Source organism: Chaetura pelagica, unplaced genomic scaffold (genome assembly GCF_000747805.2).
Source record: "Chaetura pelagica isolate M959 unplaced genomic scaffold, ChaPel_1.0 scaffold3, whole genome shotgun sequence".
NCBI classification, from domain to species: Eukaryota; Metazoa; Chordata; class Aves; order Apodiformes; family Apodidae; genus Chaetura; species Chaetura pelagica.
The window spans coordinates 2,801,163-2,820,412 of record NW_009952974.1 but is presented as its reverse complement, the minus strand read 5'-3'; the positions used below and the strand labels follow the sequence as shown (position 1 = coordinate 2,820,412).

Below are 19,250 nucleotides of genomic sequence, written 5' to 3'. Positions count from 1 at the left end.
GGCACAGCCCTCACCTCGGGCTGCCCGAGCCGTGTCCGAGCGCACCTGCACGGCTCTTCGGTACCTGCAGGGATGGTGGCTCCAGCGCTGCCAGGGCCTGGCAGCCCGTTAGGTTAGGGAATTGTACCCAATATCCGGTATAAACCTTCCTTGGTGCCGCTTGAGGCCGTTTCCTCTTGTTTCGCTTGTTGCTTGGGAGAAGAGACCATCCCCCCCACCTTGGTACAACTCCTTCCAGGTAGTTCTGGAGAGACATAAACTCTCCCCTCAACCTCCTTCCTCCTCTCCACGCTGAACTACCTCGGTTCCCTCAGCTGCTCCCCTAAGACTTGTTCTCCAGACCCCTCACCAGCTTTGTTGCCCTGCTCTGGACACGCTCCGGCACCTCGGTGTCCCCCTCGTGGCGCGGGGCCCAGAACCGAACAGGGTGCCGGAGGTGCCGAGGACAGGGGGTCAGTCACCATCACCCCACACCCCCGCAGCAACACGGGACCCACCGTCTGCCCCCCACGCCAACCCCCTCGGGTCAGGCCCTGGGGTGCCCTCCCGGCAGCTCCAGCTCACAGCGCTGGAGCTGAGCGTGAAATCCCGGCCCAGGCTCCTCTCAAGTCTCTGGTTTTGTTCTGTTCTGTTGTTTTGCTTTGTTTTTTTTTAAATTAAGGACAGCTGGTTGTTTGAACTTCTTCGCTGACTGTCTGGCCCGTGCTTCATGTCTATGTGAACTTTATGTCAGGGGTATTTTCCAGGTGGGAGGGTGAAAGACAAAGTGATTTACGAGAGGACGTGCAGGAACAAGAGAACCGTGTGAGGGACTAGCCTCCCCCTTCATGGACTAACCCATTAGCCATATGACAGCATCTTCAAAAACCCTCTTTCTTTCCTAACTTAGCTCCTTAATCTGTAAAGAGACACCCATTTCTTCCCATCTCACCAATCCTTCTCGTGTTTGAAAGTTTAGGGAGGGTGGCAAAACAGTGGAGGGGGTTCCCTGTTTGGTCCTATTTTCTATCCATCATCAGAAATGGAAGCAGATCCTTAATTACTCTGAGTCATTAAAAATCTTCCAGTTGTTTTCAAAAGAGAAGCCTTCTGGCCTGCAAGCTTCCTGGTCAAATTTCAACTGAGAAAAAGGCAGTTAACACACTGCTATTGACATATATTATTATATACTGCCATATTTTGCAGCCAAGAGAGCAGCATTTCACTGTCAGATTGAATTTTTCTTATTCTGCTATGATTACAGAGTATCTACATTGTCATAGCACCTATAGAGCAGCACTAGGTCAAGCCCTGGAGAGTCAGATGCAGTATAACCACAGGCATTGGCAGTTCATATCCTGGTGTGTCATAGGGTGAAGAACAAGGTAACCTGAAGGGAAACCAGTTACCTTCACAGAGGTGCTACGAGTCAAAGCTTTTAAGATGCATTATTTTTATCTGCCAGTCTCTGTTAGATTCAGACTAAAAAACAGCACAGATAGATGTACCTTTTAGGTAGTTTCCTCTGTTACCACACTGCTAGACAAACACCTGGTTCTTTCAAAGCAAAATGGCTGGAGTTCTCTTCTCCCTTTTTTATCTTCTTCAAAATATTTAGCTCTGCTCACACAGCATCTAAGCAGCAGCAGCTGCTCAGACCTTGACTGAGCAAAGTTTTTAAATAGCTCTTGGGCAGAGAAACAAGACCAAGTTTGCTGAGATGTCCAAGGACTTCTCTAAACAGTAGAAATCCTTCCACAGTTCAAGCAGTTTTCTGGGCTGACTGGAGAAATACATAGTCCAATGTAAGAGTAAATGACCACACTGTGAAGTAAAGGATCCCATCAAGTCTGGCATATAACTATTTTCTTTACTGTCTTTCTAGAGAGTAAATATGGTGGGGGGACAATGGCTTTATAATAATCTAATTAATTTCCTCTCTGGCCTGTTGGTGAATGTAGAAAATAAGGTGAGATCTGCTAATCAATTTTACACACACTTTGCCAGTAGGTCTGTCTTCTGAATATTTCTGTCCCTCTCATCCCTTTCTTAGCCAAATCTGATGGAAAACAAACAAACAAACAAAGACATCTGTGTTCTTTGCCTACCCTTTCCTGAAATAAATCTCAGCCCCGTTCTCATCTACTTCCTGCACAGCAGTTTGCATGACAGCATCAAATACCCTTTCCTGATCTTCAAAATCCACCACATCATAGAGACCAAGTCCTTCTCTGCTCCCCTCTGGGGCTCCCTTGATCATCCAATGTCTGCTCTTCCTTTTTCCCTGAACACAGCCCCTCAGTGAAGAAATGTCCACCACAGCTTTCTCACCCAAACCTCCCTTTGCTCTCCTACTCCATCCCAGATGAAAGTAATTTTTTTCCCTCTGCTGTGCTGATTGCTCTTAATCTCTCTTTTTAGATGCTTGTTCATTTTGCCATGGTAAAATGCTTTGCTCATATGATTAAAAGGGATTGAGAGACTATTTTGTTTGATGGATTTTTGTACTTGAGGTAATACTATGAAGGGAACTCGAGATACTCTATGTGTGAAAAAGTATTTTAAAAAATAAGTATCTTTCCTGTGGACATTTGCACCTGGGCACACCTGGTGCCACTGAGTTCAAGCTGACATAAAGTGGAACAATGTTGTTAAGTATATAAATCCTTTTGATGGGGGGGGGGAAAGACAAACCAAATAAAAAACCAACAGACCAAAAACCAAAACACACACACACAAAACGAACCCAAACTTAAAACCTTCAAGCATTAATATCTGCATTTTCAGTTTAAGATGTGATTGCTCCAAAAGTTTGTGCTGCTGCTTCTCTGGTCATCACAATCCCTTTATCTTTGCACCAAGTGGAAAACATGTATGCCCTTCACCTGCTTTGCTGCAGAAGTCAAGACGTTCAGACCAGCTTCTCAGCACTTGGAGCCCACCTAGTAGACTTTGCACTGAAATGACAGTCATACAGTCACAAATTTTGTTCCCTGTCTCCTCTGGAGAAAAGGAGTTTCCATTAGCCAAGGGACCGAAGGGGTGCGAGTGTGAGAGCACTGTAACACTGCAGAGGTGGCCAAGGAAAAGCTCAGATTGGTAAAAGTAATTAAGCACTTAACTCTCACCAAATTCCGAGGAAACAAAGCATCTCTATAACTTTATGAATTCCACTACAAACACCTGGATTGCTTCCAAAAGCACTAACAAGAGCCTATACGTCAGTAAGCAGTTTAGTGATCATGAAGCCCAAAATAAACTTAGTTATAGGATAAAAGTTGAACATTATACTGCATTGAAAAGCTTCCAAAAGCTGCTATTTGCTCATTATGGCATTAGTCAAGGTTATGCAGGGATTACTCCAACTCTCCCCTGATACATGGGCCATAGATTTGCAGTCTTTCTTGGATGAACTGCAGATATCTGAAATGAGCTACAGAGACTTGGGACAACTTGCTGGGACGGTCACCCAAGCACTGAATATGCTTCAACAACAATAAAAAAATCAACATGCTGCCTTTTTTGTTGCCTCACAGGCTTCCAGCCTCTGACTTGGGGATCCTTGGGGGAACTATGTTAAGTAGGCTTGACAAGATATCCAGGAAAAGTGGCTGAACTGTGACTGGTTAATTTGTGCTATTGTCCCTGAAAAAAAAAAAGAAGATATCTGAAGCTAGAGAAGACTGGAAACACAAGGTTCTAATCAACTGTGATGTTTTGAATGAAGAAAGGAACAGGTTTTATATAGCCCTTATTATTCTAAAAGCGAGAAAACTATTGTTGTGCCTTTTCCTGGGTTTGGGACAGCTTCCAGTGGCAAGTGCAATTGTTACCACCAAGAGCATGAATGTAGTCTTGGGATTACAACTCAGGAGGAGGACACTGAACTGGAAAAACTGTGAATGAGTAAGGTCTGGAAAATGGGCTTTATAGTGAAAGCATCAAGGAGCTTAGTTTGGTTTTACACAGAGGAAGATTAACAGGTGACTCAAACATAGTCTATAAATACTCACATGGGAAATCAACATTTCATAACAAATGCTCCTAAACCTCACAGCAAAGATCCAAGAGCCAGGGAATAAACACTACAAATTAATAAACCGAGGCTAAGAACAGAATGCACAATTTAGCAAAGAATGTAAGTAATCAACCATATGTGCAGCTTTCCCAAAGTTTGTGTTAAAGCCCCTTCCCCCATCCCCATTTTCTAGGTATAAACCAAGACCATAATTTTTCTCCTAAAAATATTAAAAAATTATTAAACAAAAGGGAATTAATTTAGGTCCTGTGGCCAGATTGACAGGGGAGAACAAAGATGCTCACCTGGATTCTTTCTATCTTCACAATCTCTGACGTTGCCTCGCCAAAGGCTTCCAAAGACCTTCCCATTAGTCACCTCCCTGTTCCACCCTGCGTGTCTCAGGTGATGGATCCCTGTCCACAGCAGCCAAACTCCCAGCAGCCTGTTGTGATGTGCTGTCAACACAGTCATCACAATGAGAACCCCATTAACTGAACTTAATAGCAGAGCAAATATCAAGAAGAATACCTCACAGGCTGGCTTACTCATTTTTTTATCCAAGTCATTCATTAAAACTCTCACCATTTTCTTGCTTATCAGAGGTCACCATCAAATTTCCAGCTGCCTCTGAATTTCCAGGCACCACGAAGCACTGATGGATCCATGAGGCCTTTTTGTCACAGAAATTAAGCCTCATTTGCGAACTTTCCCCAGTGTCATATTAATCATTTTGACTGTCCTGATTTTATCAGCAGAATCAAACTTTTTTTTTCCCCTCCTTCTTCCTGGTGAACATTTAAAGCCGTCTCATTGTGGAAACCAAAAATATTTACACAATGAGGGTGATTGATGATTGGATGACAAAATAAGCGCTTTTTAAATGCTCATTATCCATCGATTGGCATTGGCTCGCTCATTGTGAGCTGCAGTTGTAGGGACAGGCACTCTCTGATGGAGCACACACAGTAGCTGTGTTTACATTACTGCGAGTAAGAAAGCTACACTTGACCTTAAAAAAAAAAAAAGAACAACAAAGAAGAAAAAAAAAAGCCTGTGCTTTTTGGCCAGCAACAGACACTGACTCTGCAAACAGCTGTGCCCCGTGCATGTCTTGGGGATAAGTCACAGTCCCTCTGCCTGAGCTCGCTGCACAGAGCCAGCTGTGGCTGCGTGTGCTGCCTGCCCCTGGCATGTTTGGCTGTCCTGGATGGAGCAGGGTAAATACATTGTGTCCTCCCACACACCAGGCCAGCAGAGCAAGGGGCATCTCACCACCTGAAGCTTTGTGGGGAGCAGTGGTGGGAAGTGAGGCATCCTCACGGAGAGCCAAAACCAGGGCATCTCTGCTTACACCTCCACTGAGGAGGCTGCTGCACAACAAAAAGACTGTAGCCAGGACAAAAATATCTGTGATGGCTGCATGTATCCCACAGCCACCCACCAGCCTGGTCTGCCACCCTGCCCCAAACACTGGTGTCAGAGTAACTAGACTGTGGAAGGGGAGGGATGGAGCAGCAGGGGGCCAGGCTGCAGCAGAGGCTGCTTCAACCAGCTGTGCCCAAGAAACAAGCCTGGAAAAGCATGGAAAGAGGTGCCAGAAGATGTCAGGTCCATAGATCCCACAAACCACAGCTGTGTCCCCTCTCCTCACGATAAAAGGAGTCTGGAAAGCCTGGACAAGAGGCAGCAGGCAAGCTCTGCCAGTTTGCAGACAGCACCAAATTAGTTGGGGCGGGTGGTGTGTGGAGCTTCCATCCACCTGGACCGTGGGAAACTTGAGGCCAACAGAAACCTCATGAAGTTTAGCAGACATGTGAAGCACTGCATTGAGCTGGAATAACCCCTGGATGTTCCAGTTTGGGCTGGAAACCAACTGGTTGAAGAGCAGCCCTACTGAGAAGGCTGCATGGGTTATCTTGACAGCCAGCTTAAATAGAATACAACAATTCAGTCTCACCACAGATGAGGCAAAACTGCTCCTTGTAATGCAGGAGATCCAAGTTATCATCCCTTCCAGTTGGTGCTGGTAAGACTTCACCTGTTTGAGCCTCCAGTTTAAGAGTGATGTGGAGGAGCTGGACAGGATCTAGCAGGTGAACTAAAACACTCAGGGCCTTCCCCTGTGAGGACAGCTTGAGGGCACCAGGCTTGCTGAGTAATGATGATGAAGTTAAGTCAGGACCTAACAGCAATCCACAAACTATGCAAAGGCAGTTAAAGAGATGATGGAGCCAAGTCCTCCACAATAGCAGCAGCTATCAAAGCCATGTACACAAACTGTGACTCAGGGGTTAGACTGAACAATAGGAAAAACTTCACTAGAGGACCAGAACACCAGACAGGCTGTGGCATCTCCATCCTTGGAGGTGTTCAAGAATCCACCAGACAGAGCAGTAAGTAACTCAGTGTAGACTCTGGCCCTGTTTTGAGGTGGAGGTTACAGACATCCAGAGGTCCCTTCCCACCAACATTCTGACAAGTCTGTGAAATCCACTTGCAAGGGCTACCATGGTCCCAACACAGGTTTTAGTGCACATGCCCCACAGTTCTATTCTTACATAAGACCATCTCCAGGTCTCACCACATAGATAGTTCCCAAGCACATGTGGGATGTTCACAGCTTCTCAGCTTCTGAAGACACTCATGGTAAAAGGTCTATATGCTGCACTATTGCATGAGCTCTCCTGCCCCATTGAGACTTCCAAGCAAAAAAAAAACCTGGAAAATGGCTATTTTTAACACTGAGGGAAAGGCATTATTGTAATTTGGGCCTGGCAAAACAACAGTGACAGGCAGACATCTCTTCTCAGATGTAGACTCAAATGGGAACTTACTCCAGGATTGTGATTAAACACAGTTGAGCATGTAGAAAGATCTGAAAAGCTGCACCCCAGGGCGTTTATCTGTCGTCGGACAGCACAAGGCATGAAGAAGTACATTACAGAGCCTGTCACCTCCCCTCAAATGCTTTAGAGATAGTTTAAAATTCCTTGAAAGGAAAACATTTTAAGGCTCTTCATATACTCAAAATACTTTTCAATAGCCCCTCAGAGAGAATTCTGCACCTTAGCAGTCCTTCACAAATACTATGACTTGTAAACACTCAAAAGATGAGAAAACAATGAGCATTATACTTATAATATTTGGTCTTTGTTTCAAAGCTCTCTTCCATAAAATTAGGGTTTTCTTATAGAAATTCTGTAATTACATGATTCACACAACAAATTCATAACCAAGAAAATAAACTGGAAAAGGGAGTGTGTTTTTTATATAAGCTACAAATAGTTTGAATCTAATTATTCCCAGCTGGTATATCCATACATAAAAGCACTTTTGCAATGACAGTAATTTGTACAATTATTCTAATTACATGTTATTTCCTTAATTTTTATAAACCCAGTTGTTTTTGCACAGCAATTCCCGAATCTAATAACAAGGCCTCCAAAGTCCCCTGCAAAGAAAGGTGAGGTGAGTAGAGCCTCATCCCTCCTGACTACTTACAAATGCTTTTGTTTCTTCAGTATTCCTTTCTCCCCTTAATATCCCAGATTTCCTGCTAGTACAAGGTGTCACCTCTCTGCGAATCCTGTGGGGCAAGTTAATACATTTGTATTAATTTCAAGTATCCTGACAGCATTCAGTAAAGAGTGAGTAGTCTTACCTTACAGGGGAGGAAACCAAACTGATGTCCCATCACCAGGACAGCAACAGATCTGTGAACAAACCCCAGGGTCAGGAGTCCCAGCCTGTATAGTCCGGCTCTCTGTAAGAGCCAGAGGGTTAGACCAGGGAGAGGACTTCTCTGTCCAGGTGGGATATGCTAAACTGAAGTCTGAGAGTTCATGTTCTTCTTATGCATGAAGTGAAAATCTTTGGAATTGTTTGACAAAAATTAGTGGGGTTACTCAAATGTAAAAGCAATGTAAGTGGAAGAAGGTCGGACCATTTATCTTGCTCTAGCAGCAGTGGGCACCTTGATCTCTCTGAAAATAACCTTAGTAAGATCAATAGAAAGCTGACAATTGTAGCTCATTCCCACACAACCCAGGGCAGCTGTACTCACAGGGGTTTAAGACATTGCTACATCCTCACCTCCAGACCAGGGCTCGCTGGTTCGTTTTCACAGTGAAATAACCAACCTCACTGCAAAGCCCTCCTGAGGACCGTGGCTTTAACTCTTCCCATGATGTAGTTAGGCAAGGTCAGCAGCAGTTCAGATGCACAGGATTCAGTAGTGCCAGCTGAATCATGGCAAAAACTGCCTCCTTCTTGTCTTCTTTAGGTTTGCTTGCAGAACAGCTGTTGGACTACAGACACCAGACACTGAGGATATAGCCAAGGCTCGGTGTGCCAAACAGAAACCCTTGCCTTCAGAAGGATTTTATATCAGGCTAGAAGCCCTCCCATATTTCATACTAAGAGCAAGCCTCAGACTTCCAGAGGATGTTTTCCTTTGTTCGACTTTAATCAATCTCTGCCAATTAATCAACATTTAGTTTCAGCTTGTGGAAGGAACGACAGAAATAATGAGACAGACATCCCATCAGCCTCTCCAAACCACCTCAGACAAACTGGCAATCAATTAACTGAGAATAAAGAGTCTAACACACAAGCCAACTTCTTTACAACCCTCTCTATTCCCATCTCTAGAGCCAGAATGACATAAAATTACTATCCAACCTCTGCATATATTCATATAAATGCAACATTATTCTGTCTCTAAAACAATTTGGATGGTTCATCCCAGAACATGGGTTCCTCTCATACTGAAATACAATGTGGACTTGTTCCAGGTGGCTCCTGACAAGGGAACAGAACATGTCTATGTATAAAACATCGGCAAAACAACTGTACTATCACAGAACAGTTAAATGAAGAGTTATGTGCTATAGGTTCAAGTTGCCCATCATAAAATAAACTTGCAGTCTTGAAGAGAGGTTATTCTAGATGGATTAAAGATATTAAAAATAAACATACTAGTGTGAAACAGGAGGGTCAGGATGTTGTAGCTTTAGGCATTTACAATGTGTAGGGCTGCTTTGTTTGACTTAATGTAAATGTCTGTTTAGGGTAGGATGCATCATCCTAGACTCCCTGGATCGTGCCAGAGAGATTCCCCTGTCTGTAAACACTGGAGATGAATCAGATGAATCCTGCCAAGCATCTGCTTTCATTTATCAAAACAAGGTTAAGAAATTCGATCACAGTTTATAAACATCTCTTGGGAAGGGACTTTTTGTAACACAAGCAGCAGGGAGGCAGTAACACCGAGCAGGAAGCTGACCCCGTCCAGCAGGGTCCAGCTCCTAACGCCTGGGGTGGGCAGCAGAGATCACCGAGACTATAACACGAGAGAGCAATGTTTTTTTTATAATGAATAAACAGAATAAACCCAAAGCAACATGATCTACTTGGCAGAGTCAAGCAGTCAGCTTTATACCCAGCCCTCATAGCTGCTTTTCAATAGTCTCCGTTTATTTGGAGTGCCTGACGTTTTGATTTTGTCACTGTACACACCACCTAAGCTTTTTTTCCTTCAAATACATAAAATAAATTATTCTTGAGCTCTTCTGCCAGCAGGTTCCTTCTTTGGACTTTGGCAACCATAGCAGTGAGTAAAACTACACAGTTTTAATCCAGAAAATCCAAGTATTAACTAGGCTGAGAAACCATCTGTACTTCTGGTGCCAGCATTTAGCGTGACTTGGAATCCATGAAGAATTACAGCAAAAAAACCCATGTTGTGATAATATTTACAAAAGGGGAGGGATGGACTCCGTAAGCAGCTTGCTAACAGCCCAGACCTAAGGCATCAAACAGTAAATAACATGGCAATATGAGGAGATGGATCTTGGTGGAGCCTGTCAGAGCGGCACACCCAGTGTTAGCTCAGCTCAGTGTTGGGAACAATGACAGACTGTCACCTTTTAGTCGAAAGAAATGTGCTTTTCATAAAGCTAATTTCTTAGCCAGATCTCTCTATCTTAAATATTTATCTCTTCAAAACAGTTCCCTCTATAAGCACTTGGAAAAATCTAAAATCTGAATAACTATACAGAACTATACAGAAGATACAAAGATTACCCAACTGATACATACTGAGAGATGCCAGATTTCCTAAAAGATATAAAAGGCAAAAAATAAAGTTCTAATGCAAGCAGGAGCAGCACAGGGCATGGGTAGGGGCAGAGAACATCAGCCTTACTCATAGGGAGTAATGTGCCCAGGAGATGGCAGGAAATGTGCACCTGTTGGTTCATGATCACAGAGCAAGTCTCAAGTTGAGACTTTGGAGGCGGGAAAATGGATTTTATTTTAAAAACAAACCCACTTTCATTCCCTCTTACCCACATACTCAAAATCAGAAAAAAAAAAAAAGTATCTGTCTGTCATCCAGTCACCAAGATGTGTGTCCAGGGTCTGCTCAGGTTCCCTCGTAGAGACACAGAATGCAAGTGATATGGCTCTGTAATCCTCATCCTAGCTCCTTCCATGGTTTATGACCTCACACGGCTTTGGGATGTGCTTTTTGAACTTTGGAGCTGACAGCAACTGGAGCCTTTTATCTCTCCCTCCCACCTCACCTCTGTGGGCCATCAGGGCCGACTCACTGCTGTTACCTCTTGAATGCTCTGAGCCTTGGGTGTATTTTGGCCTTTGGTGTAGGCCATTCCTTGCTTGACAGATGCAGCCTGAAGGTGTAGTGTTGTCAGTTCCAGCTTAGCCCAGCTTTGCATGGGTAAAGGTGACCAGAGGTGTCCCACTGCAGCATCACCTATGATGATTTAGATGCCAGCAACTGCAGATGCAATCCCATAGCTAGATGGGAGGTCACACTACAGCAGACTTCAGCCAGTGACTCAGAGACCTTGCAAGGGCCCAGGTTGCTCCTAAGGGGTCTGTAGAAAGTGACCGTACTGAGCCAGCCAGCTGGCTAGAGATCCAGCTTTTTGGAGATTCCCATCTCTACTGGAAATGAAATAAAAAAATAAACAAATAAGGTTGAAAACCATTGGATTAGATAATTCAAGAGCCTTCCAATGGCCTTGAATATGCTATTCATTGAGGTCGGAAGCTGTTATGGAATTTTTCAATACACGATTTAATCCGGGCAGCCTGAGCTCCAGAAGCAGAGGGAGGAAACCCAGTGACTCTGGAGCCAGGGCCCCTCAGGCAAGGAAAGGGAACATTTTCAATGGCTTTTAGAGGATGCACTGGCCAAGTCACACATCACAGCTGTTCATTGGCAGCATTATAAAGCTAGAAAAGCAGTGTCAGGTGAGCTGACTAAAAGGGCAATACTCTGCTATAGACTAAGGTTTGGGCCTCTGTGGGTTAGGCTTTTGTGGCCATCCCAGAGGGCCTCTGTGGGTTGGGTTTTAGTGGCCATCCCAGACATAGCGTGAGCAGCAGCTCCTCAATGGGCAGAAACCTGCTGCACCACTGGCTTCTCATCAGCTGAGGTGTTCCACAGTGGGAGCCGGGGTGGCACAGCCCTGCCCAGGCAGCAGCCACGTGCCCCGACCTCCCACCACAGGACCTGTCCCACCTCTGCCCTCAGCTGCACCAGATGAGCAGCTCCCTCTTGGAAACAGGCTTTCTCCATGAGAAAAAAAAAAAACAAACCTACTTTTATTTGGTCTTCAGTTTGCTTCTCAACCAGGTCAGTCCCTGGGTCTGAGTCCACCATGGCCATACAACCAGTGATGCCAGCACAGCAAGGGGAGCAGAGAGGAAAGAATCCACGGGAGAGATGGGATGGATTCTGCCCTCACTCCTTTGAGGCATAAGCACCACTGAGGGTGTAACCAGGTGTCAGCTCCAAAAAGACCAGAGGCAAAACATTTTTCCATTAACCACTTCAGCAGGTCTTGGCCTTGATGGTATTCCTTCCTCCCTTGGGCCTGGAAAAGTTTGCTAAAGCTTTCTGCAGATGGTGTCTTCTTTTCTATTCCAGAAAATCTGGTACTTTATTAATAAAGCAAACAAACCCATGAGCCATAACCTTTACTGCTTTGTTTCATTCACTCCCAATGGAAAATAAAATACAACATTCACTGCCCAATTCCCACAGGGTGCAGGAACAGCTCACAGCAGGGAGAGGTGGTCTCTAGCCACGGGGCACCCAGGGGACACCATGACTGTCCCTCCTCACCCTGCACTGCACAGCTCTTCCCAGGCCCTCTGATAAATGTGTGCTGTGACAGATCTTCAAGGGTAACATCCTCCAGTCAAGGCAGCAACACCACCACATCCCCACCAAGGAGGAGCCCGTTAAATTTTCTGTCCCTCAAATTCCAGTAGCCTGTTTGTGGGTGACTTTGATTTTAGAGATCAATAGAGCCCAGGTATTTATAGCTCACACTCAGATACATCCAACTGTTTTTAAAGCCGAGGGCACTGCCATCCCAAGAAGTATAATCTTATCTCAAGGCCTTGAGAAATTCAGTGGCTGTTTTGTGTCTTCCTCTGTCAAAAGCAGCTCTTGGCCAAGGGCACCCACTGCTCACCAGCGCTGATAAGAGGACCTCATCCCCCGCTGCTGGGAATGGTCCTGTGCTCAAAGTGTGCCAGGCTCCATATTCTGTTAAATAAAATAAAGCCACCACAGCCCAGTGACAGGCACCGTGCAGGCAGTGTCTGAGGCAGAGCTCCCTGCCTGTCTCCAGGTACCCTCAGCCCTGGGTGTTGACAGAAGCCTCAGTTCAGGCTGTCACGTTTTCATGCTGGCTTTAGTGCCAAGGGCAGTGGCATCGCCCCATGCAGACAGGGACCATCAGTTGCAATACCCATCTGGGGGTTAATTAATTGAAGAGAGCTGAGGGGAGGAAAGCAAAGCTCTCCAGCATGGGCTGCATCCATGAGTATCTGCTGCACCTACAGCAACCATGAGATGGGGTGACTCTGGGGCATAAGAGAGGTTACAAAACAAACCCTAGCACAAACAGAGCTGAAGGGATGATTAGATATAATTTAAACATGTTTTAACAATAGAGGAAGCTCATGTCTGAACAGGTTTTTTATCTCTCTGTAGACATGTAATTGCTGTGGAGGGATCCTGGAAGTGCAGGGAAACAGCAGTGACTTGCCATCCCCTTAGTAACAGAGGCCTTGAAGGAAGACATACTCCATGCTCCCAAAAGACCTCCCAGTGGTCATAAATGCTTTGCTAATTTTGGTTTTTTTGGATGAAAGGTTTGTGTAGCCTTCTCCAGAAAGGGATCCTGCTAGCACACCAACCTGTGCCTCCCTTTCCCCACCTGCACAGTCAGGAGAAGCAGGCTGTCCCCACAGGAGCACTGGGAAGATGGATTGGTTAATATTTGCTTAGTGCTCTGGAGATAGCACTATATAAGTCTAATTACATTTTATGCCCTTATGTGATAAGGATGTCATCTTGGATTAGAGGGGATTAGTTGTTAATGCCATTCCTGTACATACCGGTCCCCTCCAGGGCTTTGATTTCTGCTGAGAAGGTTTTTCACTCTGCTTTCAAATCAGCAAGGACCTCCTGGCTGTATTTATCAAGGAAATCAAAGGTTCCTGGTGGCTGAAAACAGCACTTGATGGATACCTGGAGATGTCTTCAGCCAAGCAGAGGTGTGTGCTCAGTGAACACCGGGGCCAACTCAGCATCAGTCTTGCTGTGGCACCCCTAAACCTTTAACAGGACTAGGGGAAGGGGGCTGAGTGTGTCCCCTTCCTGCACACTGGGCTCCAAACACACCCCTGTTATTAAGTGCAAACCTAAGTTAATGTTTAAGGCTCTCCCAAAAGACAGAGATTGTCAAATGCCAAAGGAAATGGAGTGAAACCCCCCCACCAGGAATGCTCACAGGGCAGATGTGCTACTAAGAAGACATCCCTGCATCCCAGCAGTGCTTGGACATCCCAAAAGTGCTCAGATCTGCAGTAACATGCCAGAGCAAGGTGGGGGGGGAGGGGCAGAATCTGGTTCCCACACTGCACAGTGAGAGCCAAGTGATGAGGAGGGATTTTCCTTTTCTAAACCTGTGGCTGCAGAGTTTAGATCCTTACACCTCCAGTGACTCTGACCACTGTGAGGCCTCTCTGGAGAGCCAGTGTGCTCTCCCCTTGCTTCAGAGCTATCAGGGATGGAGCCAAGATCCCTTCCAGGAATCCCTTTCCAGTGCTACCACCTGCTCCAAGCACTGGCTGTCCCTGGTATGGGCTGGATTTCAGCCACTGACAAAGAAGCAAAAGGGCTATACTGTCTCCACCCCAAAGCTTGCCGGTGGGGAAACTCTGGATCTCTCACTTAGTGCTGACAAGCCAGGATTAGCCAGGAGAAGGACTCAGGCTCCTCTCAGCAGAAGGAGAGGAAGGATATCCCTTCCAGGCTCTTAGTCCCCAGCTGATGGGAGCTCCTTTGGCTCACCAGCATGATAAAGTTATTCAGTGGAAAGGAAAACCTTTAGGGACTTCTTAACATGCACTAAACTCCCAGAGACAGATCCCACCATGGTGGAAGAATATTTGTTCATTTGTTAGCACAAATAAAATTGATCCCAGAGGAAGGAAGAATTCCTAAATTCAGGAGAGGTTTGGGATGCAAAGGGTACTCAGAGCTCTGTATGGTCCTGGGAGCACCCATGACAGCACTGAGGGGCACTGCTGAGCAAGGTGGCCAGACTTCAGCCCCAGCTTTGAGGTGCCCCTGAGGGTTCAGAGGACCACAGGCAGGCTGAGCCTGCTAGGAGAGCTGCACTGTGCTGCTGCTCCAAGGTCAATGAGATGCAAAAGCAACCAGGGCTTTCTGCTTACCTGGGTTAGCTCTACAAAGCAAATAAACAGCTCAGTTTCTTTCTTCTTATTAGCCAGAGGAGCTGGCCTGTTGCAAGACAGAGACTCAAATGCTGCCACTGTCAGTCCAGGTAGGTGCTCCCTGTCTCCCAGGGCAAGAGAAGAGGGGGTGCAGTTTGGAGCCTCTGTCTTCAGCACTTCCTTAGCTCAGGCCAGTCCTACAAGGCAGAGCTGAAGCTGACTAGGAGGTTGAATTCTCATTCCTAAAAAAAAAAATAAAATAAATGAAAATTGAAGATTTTGAGGAAAAAAGTTTGTTCAGTGTCTGAAACAAGATGTTCTGTAGAAGCCAACCCATGGCACAAGAAGGTGCTGGGGATTATGGAGCTGCAGATGCCACCAGGATGCCCTGGCTTGGCACAGTCCATCCAGAGCTGGTGCTCTGGGAATCACAAGCATCACACTCCTTTGGCCGCAAAGACCAACCTCCCTCCATGCAGCTACTGTGAATGCAGGCATGGAGCCAAGCTGTCAGGGAAGCCAGCAGGGTCCCATTAGCAATTTTATCAAACCCCACATTTCTGGCAGAATATTTCCATTTTGGTGAGTCAGCAGCCTTGGAAAGTGCCTGTTGGTGGCAGCGAAGCTCAAGGTGGGTGTGTGAGGAAAGGTCCTTGGGACAACCACCTGAGCTGGCCCAGACCCAGCTACATGGACACTGTGCTCAGGAGCCACACAATGAACTGCCCCATGCGTGGGCTGAGTCCATCCAGTCTGTTCCTTGTCCATCAAAACCAACCTAGTCCAAGATGAGTTTTCAGGTTAAACAAAACAACATGCACCAGGTGGAGACGACAGAAGGATTCACCCCATGGCTCATCTGCTCTTCAATGATCACTCTCTGCATTCTATGCTTAATCAAATAATAATTTTTAGCAAAATCAGGCCTGCAGACAAAGTCAGCTTTATTACCCCAACTATTATAAATTTTTCCTCATCTAAATTTTTCTGGCTAAGCCCAAGACTTCTTGCCCTATCCACAGAGTAGAGATCATCCCCCCCTCTCTGCATTCCCTTCCCACATATTTGAGGGCTGCTCTCATGTCTCCCCAGGCCCCTTCTGTCGCCCGTTATCCAACCCAGGTTGAGCTTGCTGGGAGTCATCATGTCTTCACTGATCTCTGGCCACCCTCCAACCTGCCCACATCTTCCTTGCCCCAGCGTGAACCTGGCCTTTCTCCACAGCCCTTGTCTGCAACCCCCCCCAGTGCCTTCTTCCAGCAGGTCCTCACGCCCTTCACAAGGATTTATGGCTTGACTGTCGCTCAGCAGGGATGGAGTTGTTAGTGCTGTTGGAGAGATGAAGGAGATAGGGCAGAGGATGCAGGCATGGGGACAGCTGGCAGACAGGAGACTTGCTGGGAACCCAAAAATGCTGCCAGCCCCTGCTCCCCCTCCAGCCAGGGGGTTTGTACACAGGGAGCAGAAGCAGGTCTCCAAGACCAGCTCGCAGCACTTGGACCAGGGCTTCACCTGTCCCAAAACAAGGGACAGCTCCAACATAGCTCGGAGGGAGCAAGGCAGTGGGGAAAAACGGGCTGGGGACTCACAGCACAGATCAGGGTCATGGAGCCCCTGGCAGGGGAGGGCTTTGTTTCTTTCCCCTCTCTTTTTCCCTTTTTTTTTTCCCCCTGTTTTTAAGCAGGCTGGAATGCAGAAGGACTGAGCGAGGCGAGTCTGGCCAGTCAGGGCTCGGGCGCTCCTCCGCGGCGCGGCAGACAGACCCCCCCCTCTCTGCATTCCCTTCCCACATATTTGAGGGCTGCTCTCATGTCTCCCCAGGCCCCTTCTGTCGCCCGTTATCCAACCCAGGTTGAGCTTGCTGGGAGTCATCATGTCTTCACTGATCTCTGGCCACCCTCCAACCTGCCCACATCTTCCTTGCCCCAGCGTGAACCTGGCCTTTCTCCACAGCCCTTGTCTGCAACCCCCCCCAGTGCCTTCTTCCAGCAGGTCCTCACGCCCTTCACAAGGATTTATGGCTTGACTGTCGCTCAGCAGGGATGGAGTTGTTAGTGCTGTTGGAGAGATGAAGGAGATAGGGCAGAGGATGCAGGCATGGGGACAGCTGGCAGACAGGAGACTTGCTGGGAACCCAAAAATGCTGCCAGCCCCTGCTCCCCCTCCAGCCAGGGGGTTTGTACACAGGGAGCAGAAGCAGGTCTCCAAGACCAGCTCGCAGCACTTGGACCAGGGCTTCACCTGTCCCAAAACAAGGGACAGCTCCAACATAGCTCAGAGGGAGCAAGGCAGTGGGGAAAAACGGGCTGGGGACTCACAGCACAGATCAGGGTCATGGAGCCCCTGGCAGGGGAGGGCTTTGTTTCTTTCCCCTCTCTTTTTCCCTTTTTTTTTTCCCCCTGTTTTTAAGCAGGCTGGAATGCAGAAGGACTGAGCGAGGCGAGTCTGGCCAGTCAGGGCTCGGCCGCTCCTCGGCGGCGCTGCAGACAGACCCGCCACGGCCACTGCCACTTCCTTGCAGGAAAAAGCAGGAAAAAACTGGCAGGGAGTGGAACCGAGTGGCAAGGAGATTAGAGACCCAGCTCCTATTTATAGAGCAGACACCGAGAAACTGCCCCTGCGAAGGGGCCGTTGTTTAACCCTGTCAGCCCCAAGCACCATCCCCGAGGTGCTGAGCCAGCCTTGGCCCACGCCAGGAGGGGTGAGGGAGCATTTTAGCACAGGAGAAAGGTGCTGAGGAAGCAGGAGGCAGGTCCAGGCATGGTGGCTCTTTGGTGACCCCCAAGTTTTGGCAGGGTTGAAGGCAATGGGAACCACGCATACCTGTTGTCCAGGAGCGGCTGCTGATGCTCGTGGGGGCTGCTCCATCCCACTGGAATGGGTTGTAGTCCATACTACATGCTGATCACCACCATGGTCATCCCAGAGCTTGTTGGCAAGAGGACAGCCACCATCATCACCAGCCACCTGCCAAATTCACAGTGATTTGTTAAATCTAGTAGTGCTGCCAAGAAGTCGCACAAACACCAAAACCCAGAGCATGTTGCAAGTGCCCTGTATGCCCAACAGCTGGGACCAGAAGCCAAGCAGGGAATGGGGTGAGTCCTGGCAAAAAGCAGTCAGCACCTCTCCATAGCCCAGGAACACCCTGGTACCATCTTCCTGAAGCTCCCCTTTGACTGCTACTCTACCTGCCATCATTTATGGCTGCCTTTATGCCATACACAGCCATTAAATACAGAAATTAGTTGTTGCCAGCTTGCTCAGCTTCTGCCTTCCTGGGTCTGCATTTCACCAAAAGTGATGGCAAGCAGAGAACCATCTGGAGAGGATGAGCTTCATTATGAAAACAAAGTCCCCAATGTTAGTCCTAAACAGATTAAAAGAGCTGCTTAGCTCTGCCATACTACATTAGACTTCAGCATAACCAAGTTAATCTGCAGGAGAAAAGACTGCAAAACTGAATGAGGGTAACTTTAGATAGGACAACATAAGGAAGAATTTTTTTTGTTATGAGAGTGAGGAGAGACTGGAACAGGTTGCCTACAGGAGTTGTGGATGGTCCATCCCTGGAAGGGCAGGTTGGATGAGGCTTTGAGCAATCCGGTCTAGAGGAAGGTATCCTTGTCCACAGCCAGGGGAACGGACTAAACAATCCATGAAGGTCCCTTCTGACCCAAACCATTCTGATTCTGTAAAAAAAGGTGTTGTACCTGCTTAGCAGAGAGTTGGAGTTTGTATCTGGCCAGCAGCCACCGTCCATAGTGGAGACTGCTGAGCAAGAAGCAGCTGCATGCTGGACATGCACAGGCAGTCCCTCCCGTGCCACCAGCAAAGCAGTTCCTGCACCACCAGCAGCAGGCAGGGAGGAAGGAATTTTTTTCATTCTATTTTACCTCCTGCAGCTCCAGAAGCTGAGCAGGTTGCTGAGGCCAATGGGTCCTGGATCACCCCTGCTCCCTGCACAGGGACAGCTGCAGAAACATGGGGCTGGGTGCAGGCAGGTTTCATTGCAGTTCTCCATCATTTAAGAACCAGAGCTCCCCCCCTTCTAGACCCCTCAGCTATAGGCCTCAGACATTTACTGCCTCTGCACAGTGACTCTCCATCTGTTCTCCCACTTGCTTGTGTCAATAGCTATTTTTACAAGATTGCTTTTCTCTACTTCTTAATTGATCTAAATCCTTTCCCTTGGCTTTCTTGTTAAAGGTGGATTTAAAGAAAAGGAGTTCATTATCTCAGCCATTTTTGGGTCATTATGTATTTCATCCTTCTCCTCATTAATTACTCATTACCCCTCAGCTCTGGAGGGCTGCTTTGTCCCTGATGTGTTTGTGAGCAGCTTCCCTGGCACTCTGTAATCCCCGTGTTAGCTCGGTCTGGTTTATGCTGCCTTTGCTTTCCCCTCCGCTGCTCCCAAGCCAGCTCTTGCCTTCCCATTGCACCTGGGTGGCTGTTTCCTGCT

The 19,250-nt window shown here is 47.2% G+C and overlaps 1 protein-coding gene across 1 annotated transcript in view; it reads right to left on the bottom strand.

Moving 5' to 3' along the window:
* TFCP2L1 (transcription factor CP2-like 1) overlaps positions 1 to 4,368 on the bottom strand; it is a 37,194-nt gene extending 32,826 nt beyond the window's left edge. The window contains exon 1 of the mRNA XM_009996231.1: positions 4,303 to 4,368. Coding sequence (XP_009994533.1) covers positions 4,303 to 4,368 — 66 coding nt within the window. The remainder of the gene's footprint in view (positions 1 to 4,302) is intronic.
* Positions 4,369 to 19,250: the final 14,882 nt, after the last annotated feature.